Source organism: Lissotriton helveticus, chromosome 1_2, assembly GCF_964261635.1.
Source record: "Lissotriton helveticus chromosome 1_2, aLisHel1.1, whole genome shotgun sequence".
Taxonomy (NCBI): Eukaryota; Metazoa; Chordata; class Amphibia; order Caudata; family Salamandridae; genus Lissotriton; species Lissotriton helveticus.
Genome location: NC_136058.1, coordinates 421,880,218 through 421,902,921, shown reverse-complemented (window position 1 = coordinate 421,902,921; position 22,704 = coordinate 421,880,218). Strand labels below are relative to the sequence as shown.

The 22,704-nt window shown below is 46.2% G+C and overlaps 1 protein-coding gene and 1 long non-coding RNA gene across 2 annotated transcripts in view; both read right to left on the bottom strand.

The window, feature by feature from the left end:
- LOC144807403 (uncharacterized) overlaps positions 1-22,704 on the bottom strand; it is a 378,338-nt gene that overhangs the window by 61,849 nt on the left and 293,785 nt on the right. The gene's annotated exons all lie outside the window — the stretch shown is intronic.
- Positions 2,583-22,695, bottom strand: LOC144807371 (uncharacterized). Its single transcript, XM_078673116.1, has 2 exons — positions 22,561-22,695; positions 2,583-7,253 (listed from the first exon to the last, which is right to left on the bottom strand). The coding sequence occupies exon 2, from the start codon at positions 6,613-6,615 to the stop codon at positions 5,356-5,358; it is 1,260 nt and encodes a 419-aa protein (XP_078529242.1). The 5' UTR covers positions 6,616-7,253; positions 22,561-22,695; the 3' UTR covers positions 2,583-5,355.

Here is a 22,704-nt window from a genome sequence, read left to right as displayed (position 1 = left end):
CCTAAGATATAAGATCTCCCTAACTTATTTCTTTACCTCATGTTTAAATGGATATTGTCTCTGCGGTTGAGGAATTGATTTTAATGGGATTTCATGATGCGGCGACTCACCATCCCACCCACCATGACTGCGGTAAAATGCAGGAGCCAGATTTAACGGCAACTCCTGTGCTAAGAATTTTTAACTAATTTTGGTAGGAGCCCGGGGAAGGCAGGTAAAGTAACTTATTTTACCATTGGGCAATCCATTGCGAACTCAGGTCGCCAACACTTTTCAGCCAAAAGTTTGTCATAACCATAAGTCAGGTTCTCCCAAAACAGACCCTTAATTTTCCTCGGTATGACCTCCTCCATCTGGACCATTATTTCATTTAAACGATATGGACACGTACTCTTGTATCAGGTGTTTCCACCGTGATATGCTCACTCAGTGCTACTACCCCTAGAAAGTCCATCATGTTCTGGCGAGCTATGGTGACTACTGAAACGCTGTCCAGCATTGTCACTGCCCATTCCCTGTTATGAAGCAGAGTCCTCAGTAGCCTGGGTATTTATAATTTTAATCTCGACCACCTTGTTCTTTTTAAATTGAGGTTTGACGTCTTTTGCTTGTCTTCCTGTTTAATGATGTAGCCCAAAGTGCAATGTGTCTTCCTTTTCAGCTTGACTTGCTCTTCCAATCTGTACTCTGACTGTCCGGCTTTCTCCTAATGCTTTTCGGATGTCTCCTGAAAGAAACTAGATGAACTTGTATCAGTATCCTGATAGCTGTAAAACTTTCTAATATTGTCACGGTTTCTCAAATTGCAAATTGTTTTTTCGTTCGGTGTGGTCCTGTGACTGTGTTTTGTTTTATTTTTTTATTATCCCATTACTACTTTGAAGAATCAGGTGCTTGCTTAGAGTTATCTTTTGCAGAACTACTCTTAGCTATTGGTTTCCCATGTTTGGCTCCCACATTATCTTTGCCTAGAGAGGCATATTTATTTTCGATAATCTTGGGCAATTCGTGCTCCCACTGTGCAGGAGTAAATTTCCTTAGGCGTTGGCGTAAAGCCACCACTGCTGCCTGCCCTATTATGTTACTCAAAATAATTGCTGATACCTGGGCAAAATTGTCCATGAGTTTCAGCCCTAGATCTAAGGAAGGCTCTGCCCGATACTCATTCTGAATCTGTTTCAGTACATCTGGTATAACTGCTATTAAATGGGTACCATGTGTTCTGGTTTATACAGCAGAGTAAATTGTACCCCAAGTGGCACAATCTTCTAACTGGGGAGCCATCCCCATTGGCAAGCAAATTGTCAATATTCTGTGTTTTTCCTGCGAGCCTGTGTGGGGAAAAACTGCTTCAAGCTGTGCTGTTTTGTGTGCTATCTACAATGGGATTTTCTCCTGGGGTGGGAACTTTTTCCATAATGTCATTTAGTGTTTGTGGGCTAATACCTGTGGTAGCCATGTGTGGATGTGTAGCCAGAGCAGCCCGCAGGTTGGACTGTCAATGTTCTCATTATGTATTGTGTTCGATTTCTGAATATTTTTACTAAATCTCTGTAAAGTTTGCACATTCCTGCTAATGGTAAAGCATCAATGTCTGGATGAGGTACGTATGAAGCTAAGACCAGCCAGGTCGCTCCTTCTCTGCTGAGCGGACCGAGTCTCAAATGTTTTGTGGTATGGGGTTGGGTGCCTTTAAACCAATGAATGTGCTCTTGGTAAGTTAATAGGACTTCTAAGTCCCTATATGGGAAATACTCATCAGGTGGTTCATCTTCATGTATTCATGAAACAACCATGTGCGTGCATCTGCAGGTGGGAATTTAACCCAAGAACAGAATACCTCTGTTCTGTAAGCTCTGTGTGCCTCAACCAGTAAGGTAACATCTCCATTTGTTGCCTGGCAGGTCATGTTGTAACAATTTCATTGTAACTGCCTGTCTGCAATTTTCTGAAATATATAGTCCAACTATCTGTTCTTAAATATTTTCATCCTGTTCAGTCATTGTCACAGCATTAGTATTTAACTGATATTTTATAGAGATTGTTGTTTTACAATGCGGGAACTTTAAATCCTCTAAGCTTGATTTAACCTACAGTCAATATATAGGGTATACCTACTCAGCTGAGATGGATATGTTTCCCTTTCCACTGCGGGCGAATCCGGTTAAAATGTGAGTAGGGATCTCTGAGAAAGCGCGACAGAACTACTCAGATTTGACCATTAAATAAGAGCCTAACTGATGTAGGTGGTGCCATTTTGTGTAGTTCCTACCAATCTGTAGGACCCGCGCATTGTTTGGACAACATGAACTAAGAATAAGTTGTCAAGACTGATTCCGGACACCCCCACAGGACATGTTTGACTATAGACCAGCTAGTTCACAGAGCCACCGTAAGCCTCCTTAACCTTACCAGGCAGCGAATAGTTTCTGGTAACCACTGAACATGACAACCCTGACTCCTCAGGGATCATGGAAAGAGTACAATACCTTTCACTCAGTCACTGTTGCTTACTTGTTCTCAGAGAAACATACAGAGAATACACAGTTTGACATTTTCAATAATATTTATTGAACCAACGTTATTCTTGCATAAAATATGTGTGCTGCAATGATTATGACGGAAGTAGATAAACGTGATTACAAGAACCAAAGGAGAAATTAGTAGCTATAGTTCTACCATGGTGCTAAACAATTGTATATATGCAGGCATATAAAAAGGCAGTAAACTAGCATACTCCTACTATGTGAACACTACTCTAAGTGTACCTAAAGTGTGTGTAGGTCTAGAGCCAAGACTCCCCCCCAAAAGATTATCCAACCCATTACCTGAGGGGATAAGGTGAAGGACCCCATGGAGGCGTGGCTTGTCGCCGAACATGCGGTCGTACTGTAGCAGAGCTCCCAGCCGGGACTTGAGTCATCCTGATATCCCCGTTGACCTTGGGAGTCTCCCTGCTGCAGAAGCTGTCTGACAGCTTGCGGAATCCACTTGGGTCTCCTACCTGTAACGACGGGGCTGCAAATCCCAGGGACGGGTGAGATCTCCATTTTTGGACATTGCCAGCTGCCATCACTGCCTGCCCTGAAGACGACCGAGGACATGCGCCCGGACTCACATTGCCACAGTGGGGGATGAGGATCGGCATTGGACTAGGGGCCCCGGAGGAAGAGGGCTCCAGCTTCCATATGAGGGCCTTCTGATTTGCAGAGTGCCGACTGCCCTGCTTGCGAGTCTTTCTGGAGAGGTTGGAGCGGCGTGGGGTGCCTTGCTGTGCGGCCTCCGCGTCTGCCTTCTGCCTGTGCCCTGGGCCCCAACCGCTGGCCGGCCGGGTGTGTGGCAGCTGCGCTGCTTGTTGGCTGCGTCACTGGGAGTAGCTGTGGTGTCCGCCCTGGGGCTGCTGTTGGTGCTCCCAAGGCTGCGTGGCTGGAGCCACTCTACAATGTGCTGAAAAACCCCTTTGACCCTGGAAGAGGGGAGGGGCCCGCCAGCTGGACTGGGGCTGTAGGTGCGGTTAGCAGGCTCTGTGGTCTGATGGTGGACTAGATGCACGCACAGCCGGACGGCCGTAATTGAGGACACGTGTTGTGCTGAATGTGACCCGGGCCCCACGCTTGTCCCCCTGCATGGACACGGATCCACAAACTGGGACTGGTCACAGAGAGCACTGCTAGCGCTCTCCCTGAGGTCTGCTTTTGCTCCTGGCTGGAGTACATCTCCTCCCCTGTTTGCGGCCTACAGACTGCTTCCACGCGGGCTGCCCACTTGCCCGGTTGCGGTTGTACATACACTTCTTGTTGTGCTGGGTGCACGACTGCTGCCGACGCCTGTGGGTCCTCTCACTTCCTCTCCTCACTATTGTGCTCTTTGCCAAGGGGCGCCAGCGGGGGAAGCAACTGGAGGGACCCGGCACTGAGGATCCAAATCAGGGGACTGCAGACTAGGCCTCCCAGGCTTCCTCGATCAGCTGCTTATTTTTAGGTAAATACAAATCACCTGCCGTTCCCCCTCCTTCCATCTCTCTTTTTCTCCCCCTTTCTTTGTCTCTCTCGCTCTCTTTATCTCTCTCCTTCTCTATCTCCCACACATTCCTGTTACCTTCAGCTTCATGAATGTCACTGCCACTTCTGGCATTTAATACGACAAATCCTTCCGAACATTTGAGGACAAGGGACAATCAGTGTGAAAGACGAGTTGCTGGGAGTGCAACTGATTGTCCTAGTCCAAGGTATATACTTTTTCATATCTAAAAATAGGTTATTTCTTGAACACCTGTGCTTCGCTTTAGTTCATTACATATACTGCAGTGGCATTTTTTAATAGTAATACATACATTTTACCAATGAAGTTTCCCATCTTCAGAGCCGTGACAACATATCCACTCTGGGTGTGTTGGGTTTGTAGGTTTTATCAAAAATCCGACAAGTTAGCTGAAAGTATTGTTGTTAGTCCCAGTATTGTTCAGTGTTGCTTTTAGTGGTAGTGTGATCAGGTACGACAGAATATTTTTCTTTGTATTTCTTCTTCACCAAATAAAAATCAAGAATGTTTCTTTTCTTTTAATCCACATTGTGTTAGTCTCCCACTGTGTATCCTGGTGCATCATGTCGATTTGCTATGTGCACGGAAGTGAACAATCACTGGAAACAAACACTTCTATAATTCTGCAAATACTGTTATCTGATTTTCTTCTTTACTGCTAGTCCGGTCTTCTATCATCTGGTATTTCAATGTCCCACATAATTAGAATGTTATCTTTTTCCGTAATTCATTCCTCTCACAATAACTGCACTGTTCTGCTCTTGTCTATGTCCTCACAGGGGTTAATATCATTTTTGATGTTCTTAAGATCTCTCCGGAGTCTCTGCATCTCTAGGATTATTTCCATGTGAGTTAAATGAAGGAGTGTATTGACTGAGGGCTGTGTGGGATCGAAAATTGACAAAAGCCCTTCTCACTTTCAGTGCCCTTCTATGTTTTCCCCATGTGTGTTCGCTGATGACTTTGTAGCTCTGATAATTGACTAAAGCTCTTCCCACATTCACTGCACTTGAGTGGCTTTCCCCCCGTGTGTGTTTGTTGATGTCTTCGTAGGTTTGAAAACAGACTAAAGCTCTTCCAACATTCACAGCAATCTCGTATCTGTGTGTATTCGCTGATGTGTTTGGAGGTTTGATAACTGACTAAATCAAGTTCAAGTTCAAAAGCTTTTATTCGATTTGTACATACAAATCATACAAGCATAATAAAATACATAATTTATAATATTAAATCACCATATGGACACAAATAAGAAAAGGAGTAGGAAATGTGCAAAAGGCTAGTGTGCAACAGTTAAAAAAATTATTGACTAAATCACTTTGCACATTTACTGCCCTTGAATATTTTTTCCCTTGTGTGTGTTTGAGTATGCGTTTGAAGGCGAATTAACTGACTAAAGCACTTTGCACATTCATTGCACTTGAATGGTTTTTCCCCTGTGTGTATTCGCTGATGTATTTGCAGGTTTGATAAGTGACTAAAGCACTTTGGACATTCACTGCACTGGTATGGTTTTTCACCTGTGTGTGTTCGCTGATGTCTTTGTAGGTTTTCTAATCGACTACAGCTCTTCCCACATTCACTGCACTGGTATGGTTTTTCCTCAGTGTGTGTTCGCTGATGTCTTTGTAAGTGATATAATCGACTAAAGCTCTTCACACATTCACTGCACTTGAATGGTTTTTCTCCTGTGTGAGTTCGCTGATGACTTTGTAGGTCTGATAACCTACTAAAGCTCTTCACACATTCACTGCACTTGAATGGTTTTTCCCCTGTGTGTATTCGCTGATGTGTTTGGAGGCTTGATAACCCACTAAAGCTCTTCACACATTCACTGCACTTGAATGGTGTTTCCCCTGTGTGTATTCGCTGATGTCTTTGGAGGCTTGATAACCCACTAAAGCTCTTCACACATTCACTGCACTTGAATGGTTTTTCCCCTGTGTGTATTCGCTGATGAGTTTGAAGATTTGAAAAGTGACTAAAGCACTTTGCACATGCACTGCACTTGAATGTTTTTTCCCCTGTGTGTATTTGCTGGTGTCTTTCTAGGTTTGATAACCTATTAAAGCTCTTCACACATTCACTGCACTTGAATGTTTTTTCCCCTGTGTGTATTCGCTGATGTGTTTGAAGATTTGCTAAGTGACTAAAGCACTTTGCACGTTCACTGCACTTGAATGTTTTTTCGCCTGTGTGTATTTGCTGGTGTCTTTGTAGGTTTGATAACCTATTAAAGCTCTTCACACATTCACTGCACTTGAATGGTTTTTCGCCTGTGTGTATTTGCTGATGAGTTTGAAGATTTGATAAGTGACTAAAGCACTTTGCACATTCACTGCACTTGAATGTTTTTTCCCCTGTGTGTATTTGCTGGTGTCTTCGTAGGTTTGATAACCTATTAAAGCTCTTCCTACATTCACTGCATTTGAATAGTTTTTGTCCTGTGTATGTGCGTGATGACAAACTAAAGCTTTTGCTGCATGCGTATGATTCTTCTTTCTTGGTTAGTGTCTGCGGGTCGGGTATATATTTGTCTACCTCCCATGACTGTATTTCCTGATGGGCCAACATGGCCCATCACTGTGTGCAGTATTTTGCACGTTTGATTTCTGTTTTAACAATACATTGCAATAGCCACCAAATATTTGCCACACTATAAGGTGCCTTTGTAGGTGATTGTGCCTTTAGATTGGATTATGGCTATGCACGCAAATTGGGGCAGTCTATTGTATTGTAGATAGAAGAAGTCCTCTTTACCCGTCAGTTGCCTGGCTCCGCTCTTTTGGGCTTTTCTCTGGTTACTGTGGTCTGGCCAGAAAGAGTTTACAATTCACCTAGGGCATGGAAAGATAGCTTGTCGTCATTTTAGAAAACAGAGCACTGCGATATTCACATCATACCGCTCCCATGATCAAAGCTGGTGTTGGACACTTGTTTATATAGGAGGCGGTTTGTTATTGTTGGTGCCTTCATTTTCATAAGATCATTTCTTCGTCTCGTGGCGTGGAGGTGCACAGCTCAGACTCTTACCTCCACCGAACTGCCCTTGATGCTTCATCCGGGATCTGTCAGCTTGTGTGCAGGTTCATCTGTCGCCGACTGCGCTGATGTTTTACTGAATACTGTAGCTCATTATTTCTGCTGTTATTGAAGATTTACAGCATTAGCTTCATTATTGATGGTCAATTCATACATTCGAGGCTTGTTTTCTGTTGGATGTAAAGATATTTAAAATTACTAAATTGAAACATAATGGAATGAGAATTCACAATGTTTAATTGGTTTTAAAAGACATTTTGGGGGAGATTTACCAAATTTCCACGCAATGCAGCTTGAGGCTGCACTGCGTTGCGCGACAGGGAGGGAGCAGGAGAGCACCATATTTTCAAAGATATGGCTCTATCCTTCCCTTCCCCTTGCGCCAACACTGATTACAGCAGCCCTGCGCCATGCACACACCTTAGCACCAGAGCGCTGGGGTGTGTGTGTGTGAATCCAGCATAGGTTTTGTACAGGAAGGACACCCTTCCTGTACTAACTACTATGCCAGACATGAGGGAAAGCTTTTCCCACATTGTATGCGTGTTACACAGTGCAGCACGCATGCAAAGCCAGAAAAGGAAGGAGAAATGAAAGCATTTCTCTTTCCTTGCACCTAGTTTAAAAGGGTGCAGTTTTCTCACGCTAAACCCAATCTACTGTATTTGGTAAATTGGGTTTAGCATGAGAAATCTTGGGTGGTTGCACGGGAACACCCATGCACCACCCTTGGCAGGCCCCCATGGCACAAAGTAATGCGACGCAGTGCTGTGCAATACTTCACATTACTTTTACATTATTTGCTTGAAAGTAAATTAGGAAAAACTGATTTTGCACAGTTTTGTGCCACTTTTGTGACACAAATATGGCGCAAAATCTTAGTATATCTCCCCCTTCTGCTTTACAGCCTTTGAAACTTAGCAAGGAATATTTCATCATACACAGATATTTAACTAAACGTTCTGTTGATCAGGTGATATCTTATTAATGTCTGAAAAGGAGGTGATTTACAAGTGTTCACAGAGTAACTTAGAAAAGTAAGGGCGCTCACGGAGCACCCAAGTGCTTAGAGGTATAGCTTAAGACGGACGCATATTGTCAAGATTTAATTTAAACAACAATAGATTTGAGAAAAAGCGATAGATCAGGTTGGGCTGCAACATTTCCAGTAACTCTTTACGAAGTATACAACAAAAGTAACTCCAGTCACACACTTCTTCTCGTTCCTTTCCTATTCACTTAAGATCATCTCAAATACCAACTCCTGTCTTTACCTCGCTGTTCATAAGTCACCTTTGACACTTTCAACAGCTCCCTTGGTTCGAGCATTTCTGGTTTCTTCGTACCTGGACGACGAACATAATTGTGAGTTGAGGGGGGTTTCCTATCGCCATAACATCTGTCCATCTCCCTGAAAGTAGTGCAGCCTACAGCACCCAGTTCTGGCCCGAAAAACAACTTTAAAAAGCAAGTCTTTAGTTCTTCCTAAAGTAGATAAAGTTCTGCAAATTGCATCTCCTTCCGGGGCTTTTGTGTAAAACAGAGTGAGGTATTCACTGTAAGGCCCATCCTATACATTATAAGCGCAGATAAGGCAAACAAACGTTGATTCATATAATTTAATATTTAACAATATCAGTCATTTAGTACTTATAGAGAATCCATCACAACCAATAATTTACCTGACATATCCCTGCAGCAGATGTGTGCATATTACTGTTTTTTCCCCCTTTTCCACCAATACATGGCATATGGCATGACGTTGTCCGTTTGGGGCCCTGGATGCAACTTTGTGACTGGATGGGCATTTGGAAGATCGGGAGGAGGTGTCAGTTATCCACAGGTGATGCAGCATTTCTATCTTTCCATATTTCTCATGTTCAAGTTTACTAATTTCCTGTCCTTCGCGCCCCTACTGCCCGGTGGCTGCCCACTCACTCTGTGGGGTTCATCAGAAGTCAGATAATGGCCTAATAGTCACAAGGCCATGAATCTCACTTCTTCTACAACACTTATTGCAGACATTGGGCCTAGTTAGGAATTTGTTCAACAGATTATTGCCTCAAAACTAGGGGTGGGTGAAGAATTCCGCTCTGCCGGCAGACCTCGAAAAGTTTTGCCCACTCCGTTCCAAAAAACTCCACAAAGTGATGCAGAACAGAGTTTTTTTTCTCAAGCGGTTCGCCAAAGGTAAGGTGACGAATGCTTGTGAGAAAATACAACGCGCTAGACCTCCTACTGGTGAGATTTATCATTACGGGAGGTCGCAGCAGGTTGCGACTACTCGAGTGTAGAAATCTGCCATTCTTGTTGATGTAGCTGCCACTTGATTAGAATGTCAATTCGAGCGGCAGAAAGCAGCAGCGCCCTCTGGCACGATGTGTAGTGCAGTTCATGCTGATTTTACAGTGCGGGACAAAATCATGGCACAAAAAATCAGTGAGAGCAGCGCAACTTAAGAAACTCTGCCACTAGCGGAATTCCGCAGAGTGCGGAGGAGTTTCCCTGGCACTTCGTGGAGTTCAGCGGAGTAAAACTCTGCGAACTACACAAAGGCATTACCAAAACGTGACAGATATCCTGTCTGCCTTATTATAATTGCCACAGGATGTAATGCATTTTTAATGGGGTGGGCAGGATACCTGTCACATTTGTGATGGAATAAACCATCCGCTGAAATCTAAATCAGGCCTTTGGTGTACATTGTGTCCAGTGTGGCTAGCTGGACTTGAAGGATCTTGTGGTTTGAGGGTCTCTCACTGCTTTGAGGTCACCACAAAGCAGAACTTCTGTCAGCTGTGCCCTGTGCAGAACTTCCTTCCAGGCAGGATCTCCGTCAGCGGCGCCTTGTGCAGACCTTCCTTCCAGGCATGGCTTGTGTCGGTTGCACCTAGTTTTGATGTTCCTTCCAGGCAGGACTTATGTCAGCAGCACCTTGTGCAGATTTTTGATTTCCCTGTATTACACAATTATGTAGTTTTGGGAGGTGTCTGGCTCCCCTAACGCCACTCTGGAATGGTGGATTGTTATGACTTTTGTTTTATGTGTTGCTAGCGTTGGACACCATTTCCTTTCTTTGTCTCTGTTACCAGTAGCTGATACTTCACCAGGGAGCGTGTGAAGGTCGCAGGGGTTGTTGGACCCTAATTAGGTTTATATTTTGCCCTCACATTATCTTTTAAACTTGCTAATATTGTGATGAGTAGTACTTTCGTTTTGTATATGCCTCTCTGGCACACCCCCGGAGGTTGTGCTACAAAGACAGATATACGGTGCGCCGAAGTGGTGCCTAAGGCAAGCTCGTCTAAGCCCGTACGGGCTTAGACTGTGCTCAGCGCCGGTCCTCCTGTTGGTTTCACCCCCCCCCATCTGGCTGTTCATCTCTGCTACTCACGGGATGAGCTGCTCACTTTTGAACATTTAGGTAAGCCTTGTTTAGGCCCTACTTTATTCCGAATGATACTATCGGCGAGAATAGTTGCCCAGATTTAAGCTCACTCTGAGAACCTCCAGGATTGTTGCACTTATCTCTCCTGCACCGCATGTCTTCAGGTTACCCACTCCTCAGAGGGAAATCAGAGGCATGTTTATTAATGCATGGTCTCTAACAGAGAGTGCATCCTATTTTGCAGACTTTCTAGAAGCTTGTGCACTGGATTTTGCTGTCATCACTGAGACCTGAGCATATGCTTCATCCCACCCAGATCTAATTGTTGCGACACCCCCGGTTTTTCCAATTTCAGGCTTGATTTATTTGAAGAAAGGGGTGGTGAGTTAACAATCATTTACAGGGACAACCTCAAAGTCTCCTTTGAGACATTACCAGCCGCATCAGATTATGAAGCACTTGCATATAAAATTGCTCTTTCTAATCATTACTCCTTCAATGGGGTACTTATTTACTGACCCCCAGACCCTAGGACAGCATTCTCAAATAGTAACAATCAGCTCTATGACATTAAACCCAATTCCCTTTATTTCACTCTACTCGGTGACTTCAATTTCCATCTTGAAAATTATACGGAAAAAGATAGTATCGATCTCTCAGACCCTAGGGCAAGTCTGGGTCTCACCCCGTTAGTGACGGCTCCGACACACTCAGCCGGCCACTTATTAGATGGTATTTTCTCAGACAATCCCTCTCTTCAAGTCGCTACTGCACGTCCACTGAATTTGGAAGCTGATGTTCTCACTGTTCATCCTCAGCCGCTCCTGGTATAAAATGACCCCTGAACTATTGAAGGCACAGCTCACTCAATCTATGCCTGAGATTACTGCTGATTTAGATGCAGCCACGGACGTATTTCGTCAGTGGATTGACTCCAGTCTCCATTTGCTTGTTCCATTTAAAAATCTGAAAAATAAAATATTTTTTCCCTCCGAACCGTCGTTTGACAAGAACCTTAGAGCTCACAAACAAGCCTGCAGAAGGCTAGAAAGGAAACTGCACAACCACTATGATCCCTGTGATAGAATCTCATATAAGCAGGGCATTCAGGCCTACCAGGATATGATTTTTAAAGCAAAATCCAGTCACTATGCCGTCAAAATTAAATCTTCTTTAAACATCCCCAAAGAACTCTTTACGACAGGATAAAACCAAGCAAGCTTCCTGAACGTAAAAACATTACTGCCGACGAATCCTTCTGCAATTTGATAGTAACTTTTTTTTTCAAAATAAGGTCAAAGCTACCTATAATACGTGTTCGCACAAGCATCCTCCCTGTGGTGTAAACAATAAGAAGGACACAGGCATTGAACTGGTAATGATGGCTACCACCCCTTCAGACCTCATCAGAACAACAGGAAATAGGCCAGCAAAGGAGTTGGGATCGGGTAGTGTCGGGTACTGGCAGATACCACCTCCCTGACTCGATCAGTACAACAGAAAATACGGCTGTCCCTCACTCTATGACACGGGGAGCCTGTCCCTCAGTCGGACATACGTTTCTGCTATCTTTTAATCTTCTATCGGTAGATCAAGTTCAATCATTATTTAGCCAAATTAAATGTGGCTCTCCCTTGGATCCCGGCCCTCCCAGAATTCTTCACTTACCACCTGATGCCGTCTCCAGGCACCTCGGGGACATCCTTAACAGGATGCTCAAGTCTATTTATTTTCCTGAGAAGTAGAGGACGGCCTCCGTTCTGCCTCTCCTATAAAAGCCCAACGTAGTCAGTAGCAATAGAAATAATTACAGGCCTATCTTGCGCCTTCCCTTCCCTGCAAAGGTTGTGGAGAAGGCTGCGAACTCTGAACTTTCACATTTTATTAATTATAATTCACTTCTGGATGCCAGCCAATTTGACTTTAGAAGCCAACACATGGGCTATCTCTGAATACTGCCTCAGAAGAGATACGGCAAACCCTTGACACAGGTGGAAATGCTGCCCTGACCTTGTCGAACTCCCTGCAGATTTCAACAGTTAACCAAAGCCTTCTTATTGACTGTCTCTTCACTTTAGGGATCAGGGACAAGGCCCTTAAGTTCGTTAAATATTTCCTTTCAGATAGAGAGCAATTTGCTGAGTTCAATGGCGTCAAGTCGCCCTCTTTCTGTCGACCGAGTGCAGTTCCGCAGAGCTCTGCCCTTAGTCCGACCCTTTTTACCTTAAATAAAACCTCTTTGGCTAACCTTATAAAATCATTTGGCTTTGAAATGGTATCCTCTGCTGATGACACCCACATTGTGGGGTTTGTGGCCAGCAACCCTGAAGACACTGCAGCTCACTTCCATGAGTGTATGCGACAAGTCGGTAGGTGGATGTCAAAAGACTGAGCTCGGTTAAAATCAAGGTTCTGCTTTTTGGCAGGAACACATTGTTCTGGGCCCCCACCTGTGGCCACAGGAGTTGGGGTGCTCCCTACCCCGAGAACCATAGTCAAAAATCTTGGTGTATACTTTGACAACAAACTCTTTTGATGGACACGTAAATTTTGTCACTTCCTCACGTTTTTTCATACTCCAAATCCTCAGTAAAATCTTTACCTTTATCCCTTCTGACTTACGGAAATCTCTGATCTCTGCACTTATTCTTGCTAAAATAGATTAATATGTTGTGCTGTCTGTTGCTACATAAATAGGAAGTAGATTCCAACTGCAGTAAGAGTGCAGTTTCTTGCAGTCAGAGTCCAGGCACAAGGACAATCTGGCACAAACAATGCAATAACACAGGCCATGCACGAGGAGAATCTGAAGCAAACAATGCAATAACACAGGCCAGGCACGAGGAGAATCTGATGTAAACAATGCAATAATACAGGCCAGGCATTGGGAGAATCTGACGCAAACAATGCAATAACACAGGCCAGGAACGAGGAGAATCTGATGTAAACAATGCAATAACACAGGCCGTGTAATAGAATAATCTGATGCAAACAATGCAATAACACAGGCCAGGCATGAGGAGAATGTGACGCAAACAATGCAATAAAATGTGACAAGCACTAGAATAAACTGATGCAAACAATGCAATAACACACGCCAGGCACTAGGATTGACGCAAACAATGCAATAATACAGACCAGGCACTAGGAGAATCTTATGCAAACAATGCAATAACAAAGGCCAGTGAAGAGGAGAATCTGATGCAAACAATTCAATGACACAGCAGGCACTAGGAGAATCTGATGCAAACAATGCATTAACAAAAGCCAGGAACTAGGGTTGATGCAAACAATGCAATAACACAGGCCAGGCACTAGGAGAATCTGCTTCAAACAATGCAATAACACAGGCCAAGCACTAGGATTGATGCAAACAATGCAATAACACAGGCCAAGCACTAGGATTGATGTAAACAATGCAATAACATGGGCCTGGCATTAGTATTGATGTAAACAATGCAATAACAAGGGCCAGGCAGTAGGATTGATGCAAACAATGCAATAACACAGGCCAAGCACTAGGATTGATGCAAACAATGCAATAACACAGGCCAAGCACTAGGATTGATGTAAACAATGCAATACCATGGGCCTGGCATTAGTATTGATGTAAACAATGCAATAACAAGGGCCAGGCACTAGAAGAACCTGATGCAAACAATGCAATAACACAGGCCAGGCAGTAGGATTGATGCAAACAACGCAATAACACAGGCCAAGCACTAGGATTGATGCAAACAATGCAATAACACAGGCCAAGCACTAGGATTGATGTAAACAATGCAATAACATGGGCCTGGCATTAGTATTGATGTAAACAATGCAATAACAAGGGCCAGGCACTAGAAGAACCTGATGCAAACAATGCAATAACACAGGCCAGGCATTAGGATTGATGCAAACAATGCAATAACACAGGCCAGGTACTAGTGTTAATGCAAACAATGCAATAACAAAGGCCAGGCACTAGGAAAATGTGACGCAAACAATGCAATTACACAGGCCACGCACTAGGATAGTCTGATGAAACAATGCAATAACACAGGCCAGGCACTAGAAGAATCTTATGCAAACAATGCAATGCAACAATGCAATACAATAGAGAGAGAAGTTGGCGTAATGGCTAGCGCGGTCAACCTCAAATCTGGGGAACCAGGTTCAAGTCTCGGCAAGGACGAGGAACATCCTGTGATTCTGGGCAAATAACTTAATCTCCCAGTGCCTAACAAAAATGAATGTGTCCTCGTGTAATGCAACTGGTGCTCGTGTAAAGCACTCTGATAACCGATACCTTCGGGTCAAGTTTGCGCTATATAAAATTCTGTTAAAAACAAAAATACAATAACATAGGCCTGGCACGTGGAGAATCTGACGCAAACAATGCAATAAAATGGGCCAAGCACTAGAATAAACTGATGCAAACAATGCAATAACACACGCCAGGCACTAGGATTGGCGCAAACAATGCAATAACACAGGCAGCTTGTTTCCTTTCCAGTAAAGAATTGGCTTGGTAGTTTGGTCTGCCCTGTTCCCATGATGCACTGGGCCAGGGACAGGCTAATTTGCATGTAGCCAGGTTCTGAACTGGGATGGTGCAGTGAGCTAAAAAACTGTGATGGATCAAGTCCTGATCTTTTGACTGGGTATGAGTGTTCTGCTTAATTCAGATGCTCTGTCCATCACCACCCCCTTTTCTGAGTCATAACACAGGCCAGGCACTAGGAGAATCTTACGCAAACAATGCAATAACAAAGGCCAGGCACGAGGAGAATCTGATGCAAACAATGCAATAACACAGGCCAGGAACTAAGGAATCTGATGCAAACAATTCAATGACACAGCAGGCACTAGTAGAATCAGATGCAAACAATGCAATAACACAGGTCGGGTACAAGGAGAATCTTATGCAAACAATGCAATAACAGGTCAGGCACTAGGGTTTTTCAAAACAATTTTTTTTAAATATTTATCGAGGCTATCCTACATGCCATCACAGTTCATTTTTCCCCCCTCCCTGATTGTACCTATACCAATTAGTTTCTATAAGGTTCCGTTCCTCCTCCCCTTTTCTTCTTCTTAACATAGTGCGTTGCATATCTTGCTTTCTAAATCCACGTGTGCTGTGTCCACAACCACATCCTAAGTGCAAATCCTTTTTTCTCCCTCTCCCCCTCCCCCCCTCCGCCCCCCCTCCCTTTTGGATCCCCCCCCCCCAAGCTACAGGCAAATAGGTCAATCTTGACCTATGTGTAGCCTCTGTAGTCTGTAGTGTCGCTACTCCCCCCTACCCTGCTCTCCTGTCAGTCAGTTACAGCTGTATTTTCCCTTTATGACATTTCCTCTACGGAGTTTTTGGTGGGCTTTTTGGTGGGATTTTTCCTCTGCTCTCCTTTCCCTTATTTTGCTCTGATATCTCTGTCAAAAATTCCCCTGCTTTTATCTCAGAGAAGAACATCCTAGTGTGCCCCTTACTGATAACTTTCAATCTTGCCGGGAACAGTAAGTATGCTTCTGGACCTTGTTTCTGGAAGGGTACTATCAGCTGCCTTACTTCCCACCTTCTTTCGACCGTAACATGGCAGAAATCAGGCCTGGCAAAAAATGTATTTCCATCAGCTGTCTTTCTGGACTCTGGTCTAGCCTTATCCATGATCTCTTGCCTCGCTAAGAAGTTCCCTAGAAAGACCAGGATTGCCCTAGGAAGCTTGTTGTGCTGACCCCCACGGTTTTTCCTTACAAATAGAGGGTATCTGTGGGATCTTTGCACTTCTAGTTCCCACTGCCATTTTGATTCTGGGAAGGCCTCTTTTAACAATTTAATCACATAACCTCTCAGATCCTGTCCCTCCCGCCCTTCTTCAAGTCCCAAGAGTCTTACATTGTTCCGCCTTTGGCGATTTTCAAAGTCTTCGACCTTCCACTGCAAGTCTTCCACTATCTTTCCTTGCTCAGCTTTGAAGGTCTGCCAGTCCGTTACTTCATCTTCTACTCTGCTTGTCCTTTCTTCGACTTGGGTTACTCTTTCCTCTACCTCTTCATACTTTCTATTTACCTTCCTCAGGGAGGCTTGTAGTTTTTTTGTGTCGCGTTTTGCTCTCCGGCTTTCTGCCCTAGCTTCGGATTGCATCTGCTTCAGTGTACCAAACAGCATGTCCAAAGTTACGTTCTGAGATGTAGATTTTGATCGCCCGGCATTATCTCCCTCCCCCTGACCACTTTCTTGGTAAGTCTCTGAAGTAGCAGAATAGTCCCACAATAGCTTTTTGTTCATGCTTCTTCTGGACCCTCGCCCATCTCTTCTCCTTCCTGCTTTTCTTCTTTTTTGTGTTGCTATATCTCTGGAATCCTTGCTTGTATCTGAGCCGGTAGTGTGGTCAGTATAACTCCCCTCCTCCTCATTTTCAGGCTCGCTTATGTCCGTTGTGTCTGACCCCTCACTAACTGAAAAAAATTCAGGGGAACCTCCTCTATTGCTTCTATTGCCTCTACCCTCCTTGCCCAACAACTGGAGCTCCAACGCTTGCGTCCTCGCGGTCTGCTTCCTCCGTTTCCTCGGAGCCCGCGTTCAGTGCGGCTGGGAGCCGCGGAGCACCTTCCCGATTCTGAGATGCTGGGGGTCCGCTCAGCACGCCTGATTGCAGTACATCATCCGCAGAATTGGGGGCCCTTTAGGTGTAAAAGATTGAGGTAACGTAGATTGCCGCATCTGCTCCTTTGCAGTAGACGTTTGCGCTCGGTATAGCTTCCCTTCAGCCTCCTGTGACGGCTCTTTTACAACTTTGCTCAAACTGGCCGCTGCGAGTCTGGTTTCTGGCTTTGCCTCAGACTTTCTTTCTTGTCTGACGTTTTTCTTCTGCAGTGCTCCCTTTGAGGAGCGACTGAGATATTCCATCTGCTTTTTAGCGGCCACCAGAACTTTTGGTATAGCTCCTGTACGATTTTCTTCCCGCGTTGCTCGGCCTTTGATCGACCCAGTTGCTGTTGTTTTCTCTTTGTCTTTGTCTTGTTTATTTCGCTGTGACATGTTGACAGATGTGCTATTGATAGTAGCTATACTCCTCCAGCAGCTACACCAAACTTTTTTTGCTGCAGCAATTAATCTTTTCAAGTGTCCTGACTCAAGCGTTTCAGCAGAGATGCGATGTATGAGAACAGCAGGGTCCCACATCCCCGTATTCAATACTCCAGAATCACACTAGGGTAGGAGAGAGGAGAAGAGCGACTTTCCTCTACAGAGCTACGGCGGCCCAGGCACTAGGGTTGATGTAAACAATGCAATAACACAGGCTAGGCAGTAGGTGAATCTTATGCAAGCAATGCAATAACACAGGTCAAGCACTAGGATTGATGTAAACAATGCAATAACACAGGCCAGGCACTAGAAAAACGTGATGCAAACAATGGAATATTACAGGCGAGGTACTAGAAAAACGTGATGCAAACAATGCAATAACACAGGCCAGGTACAAGGAGAATCTGACGCAAACAATGCAATAACACAAGCCACGCAAAAGGAGAATCTGATGCAAACACTGCAATAACACAGGCCAGGCACGAGGAGAATCTGATGTAAACAATTCAATAACACAGGCCAGGCACTAGGAGAATGTGATGCAAACAATGCAATAACACAGGCACTAGGAGAATCTGATGTAAACAATGCAATGCAATAACACAGGTCAGGCACTAGGGTTAATGCAAACAATGCAATAACACAGGCCAGGCACTAAGGTATCTGATGCAAACAATTCAATGACAAAGGCCAGGTACGAGGAGAATCTGATGCAGACAATGCAATAACACAGTGCGGCACAAGGAGAATCGTATGCAAACAATGCACTAACACAGGTGAGGCACTAGGGTTGATGCAAACAATGCAATAGCACAGGCCAGGCACTAGGTGAATCTCATGCAAACAATGCAATAACACAGGCCAGGCACTAGGATTGATGTAAACAATGCAATAACACGGGGCAGGCACTAGAAGAATCTGATGTAAACAATGCAATAACACATGCCAGGCACTAGGAGAATCTTCTGCAAACAAAGCAATAACACAGGCCAGGCACTAGAAAAACGTGACGCAAACAATGCAATAACACAGGCCAGACACGAGGAGAATCTGAGTCAAATAAGGCAATACCACAGGCCAGGCCCTAGGATTGAGGCAAACAATGCAATAACACAGGCCAGGTTCTATAGTATATGCACACAATGCAATTACACAGGCCAGGCACTAGGAAAATGTGACGCAAGCAATGTAATAACACAAACCGGGCACTAGGGTTGATGCAAACAATGCAATAACACATGCCAGGCACTAGGAAAACGTGACACAAACAATGCAATAACACAGGCCAGGCACTAGGATTGACGCAAACAATGCAATAACACAGGCCAGGCACAAGGAGAATCTGATGCAAATGTCGAGAATCTGATGCAAACAATGCACTAACACAGGTTAGGCACTAGGGTTGATGCAAGCAATGCAATAACATGGGCCAGGCACTAGGATTGATGTAAACAATGCAATAACACAGGCCAGGCACTAGAAGAATCTGATGCAAACAATGCAATAACACAGGCACTAGGAGAATCTGATGTAAATGTCGCAATAACACAGGCCAGGAACAATGAGACTCCGATGCAAACAATGCAATAACACTGGCACTAACACAGGTTAGGCACTAGGGTTGATGCAAGCAATGCAATAACATGGGCAAGGCACTAGGATTGATGCAAACAATGCAATAACACAGGCCAGACACTAGAAGAAACTAATGCAAACAATGTAATAACAAAGGCCAGGCACTAGGAGAATCTGATGCAAATGTCGCAATAACACAGGCCAGGCACAAGGAGACTCCGATGCAAACAATGCAATAACACTGGCACCAATGGGGTTGTACCCAGTGGAGTTACTAACAGAAAGTGTTCAGTGTCCACCAGCAGGAAAACTTCTATTCTGTCAGCAAGTTCTCTTGACAGGTGAGCATGTAATAGCTGGCGGGATCCAGGGAACTTTGAGGTCAAGAGGGTGGGAGGACAAAGACTGGTTTCATATGGACTGAAGCATGGGCAGAATGAGCAATATTTCAAGGAAGTATTACCGTACAGTAAATCATGCAGAGTCAATTTTTTAGGTATGGGATATTATGTACCAAGGGGTGTCAGAGAGATTATAATCTTCCCTACAAGGGTAATCAGCTTTACAAAGAATTTCAATACGAGGAGAGACATTAAAAAGCAGCAACGGGGCATGCAGTGAGAGGAGAGAATGCAAATTGTCACTAACGTTATGGAACAGCACACAACTTTAGAGGCAACGTAGATACAAGGGAGACACCTGAAATGGGCTCTGCACCTCACATGATTCCAGTACACGAAAGCGCCTTTACACACAGACCAAACATCCTTGGTGGGTCCGAGGGGAGAAGGCGGGGCTCAGAACACAAGCATTTAAACTCGAGGTGTGGTATTATTTCTAGGGTGTTAGCGCTTCTTGGTGGAATTCACACACGGATATTAGGTAAAGAAAGATCCCTATTTGGGTTGGCGCTGCAAGGTATAGAGAACACTAAACTCTATAAACCTGAGCCTGTGCTCAAAGCTACAAATTAATACACTCCCCAGCACACGTGAAATTCGCATCAAGGTTTGCCTATTATGGTTTGTAGACAGTTCACATGTCAATGTTCAAGCAAGTAAATTAAACTTTGATGAAAACAAAAGATTGTTCGTTGTTTATTCCATCATATCTCATCTTTAATGTATTCACCACATTCAACACGTGTTTCGTCGCATTGGGGGGCTCTCCCGCGACTTCCTCAAGGCTAATGCTTCTCATCCGCGATCTTTGATATGTGGTGATAATTCCGACCCACATAGGGGTTCAAGTTTCTTGCGACGCGCCCACTCTTATATCAAGTAAGTATCTCCCTCGTGTCTATCGGTTGCAGGTATCTCTACACAGTCTCTCCTGGTATCCGTCGCGTCGCTCACGTTGCTCTCGTGTGCGATAAGCAACTGGAGTTGCTGTGTTTTTATAAAGGAGATATTTAGATATGCCTTCGTATTGAGAGATGCAGAAATTCATTCTTGATAGAATCAGGACTAGACTCAGGTTTTTCCTAGATGAAGCTGGGATTTCAGCATTTGGGAGCTTGTAGAACAGTTGATTTTCAGCTCCTTTGCAACCCCACCTCGAAAAGGACAGGCCTCACCTCGTCTGCACCCCTCCACCCCAGGACAGGCCTCACCTCCTCCGCACTCCTGGAAAGGCCTCACCTCCTCTGAATCCCTGGACAGGGCTCACCTCCTCTGTACCCCTAGACAGGCCTCACCTCCTCTGCACCACTGGACAGGCCTCACCACCTCTGCACCCCTGGACAGGCCTCACCTCCTCTGTATCCCTGGACAGGCCTCATCTCCTCTTCCCGCTAGACAGGCCTCTTCTCCTCTGTCCACTGGACATGCCTCACCACCTCTGCCCCCCTGGACAGGCCTCGCCTCCTCTATACCTCTGGACAGGCCTCACCTCCTCTACACTCCTGGAATGGCCCCTATTCCTCTGCACCCCTGGACAGGCCTCACCTCCTCTGCACCCTGGAAAGCCTCACGTTTTCTGCCCCCCTGGACATGCCTCTCCTCCTTTGCACACCTGGGCAGGCCTCTCCGCTTCTGTACCCCTGGACAGGCTTCACCTCCTCTGCACCCCTGGACAGGCCTCCCCTCCTCTGCACCCCAGGACAGGCCTCACCTCCTCTGCCCCTCCCCTGGACAGGCCTCTCCTCCTCTGCACCCCTGGACAGGCCTCACCTCCTCTGCCCCTCCCCTGGACATGCCTCTCCTCCTCTGCACCCCTGGACAGGCCTCACCTTCTCTGCACCCCTGGACAGGCCTCTCCTTCTCTACACCCCTGGACAGGCCTCTCCTCCTCTGCACCTCTGGACAGGCCTCATCTCCTCTGCCCCTCCCCTGGACAGACCTCTCCTCCTCTGCACCCCTGGACAGGCCTCACCTCCTCTGCCCCTCCCCTGGACAGGCCTCTCCTCCTCTGCACCACTGGACATACCTCTCCTCCTCTGCCCCTCCTCTGGACAGGCCTCACCTCCTCTGCACCTCTGGACAGGCCTCACCTCTACTGCACCCCTGGACAGGCCTCACCTCCTCTGCACCTCTGGACAGGCCTCTCCTCCTCTGCCCCTCCTCTGGACAGGCCTCACCTCCTCCGCACCCCTGGACAGGCCTCACCTCCTCCGCACCCCTGGACAGACCTCACCTCCTTTGCACCCCCTGGACAGACCTCTCCTCCTCTGCACCTCTGGACAGGCCTCATCTCCTCTGCACCCCTGGACAGGCCTCATCTCCCTGGACAGGCCTCTCCTCCTCTGCACCCCTGGACAGGCCTCAGCTCCTCTGCACCCCTGGACAGGCCTCCCCTCCTCTGCACCTCTGTGGACAGGCCTCACCTCCTCTGCACCCCTGGACAGGTCTCACCTCCTCTGCACCCCTCGACATACCTCTCCTCCTCTGCACCCCTCGACATACCTCTCCTCCTCTGCACCCCTGGACAGGCCTCTCCTCCGCCGCCCCCTGGACAGGCCTCCCCTCCTCTGCACCCCTGGACAGGCCTCTCCTCCTCTGCACTCCTGGACAGGCCACACCTCCTCTGCTCCCCTGGACAGGTCTCACCTCCTCTGCAGCCCTCGACATACCTCTCCTCCTCTGCACCCCTGGACAGGCCTCTCCTCCTCCGCCCCCTGGACAGGCCTCCCCTCCTCTGCACCCCTGGACAGGCCTCTCCTCCTCTGCACTCCTGGACAGGCCTCTCCTCCTCTGCGCCCCTGGACAGGCCTCTCCTCCTCTGCACCCCTGGACAGGCCTCAGCTCCTCTGCACCCCTGGACAGGCCTCACCTCCTCTGCACCCCTCGACAGGTCTCACCTACTCTGCCCACCTGGACAGGGCTCATCACCTCCACTCCCCACTCAGGCTCCTGACCTCACCATGAATGCCAGGCGGGGGGGGGGGGATCTGATCAATGGATTAATAGATTGCAGCCAAGTGAGTTGGCAGCTCTCCTACCTGAGCAGAAACCTGTCCAGGCTCTCTCCTCCTCCTGGGGCTGGGGGGGGGGGGCAGATCTGGGGTCTGAGGGGGGTCAGTAGATGAAGGTATCTGCCCACCAGACAGGGCTCCTTCCTCCTCTGCAGCAGGCTGGACACACAG

Excerpts from the sequence above, each read along its gene's own strand:
- LOC144807371 (XM_078673116.1), bottom strand. The coding sequence starts at position 6,615 with ATGTTGGCCCATCAGGAAATACAGTCATGGGAGGTAGACAAATATATA.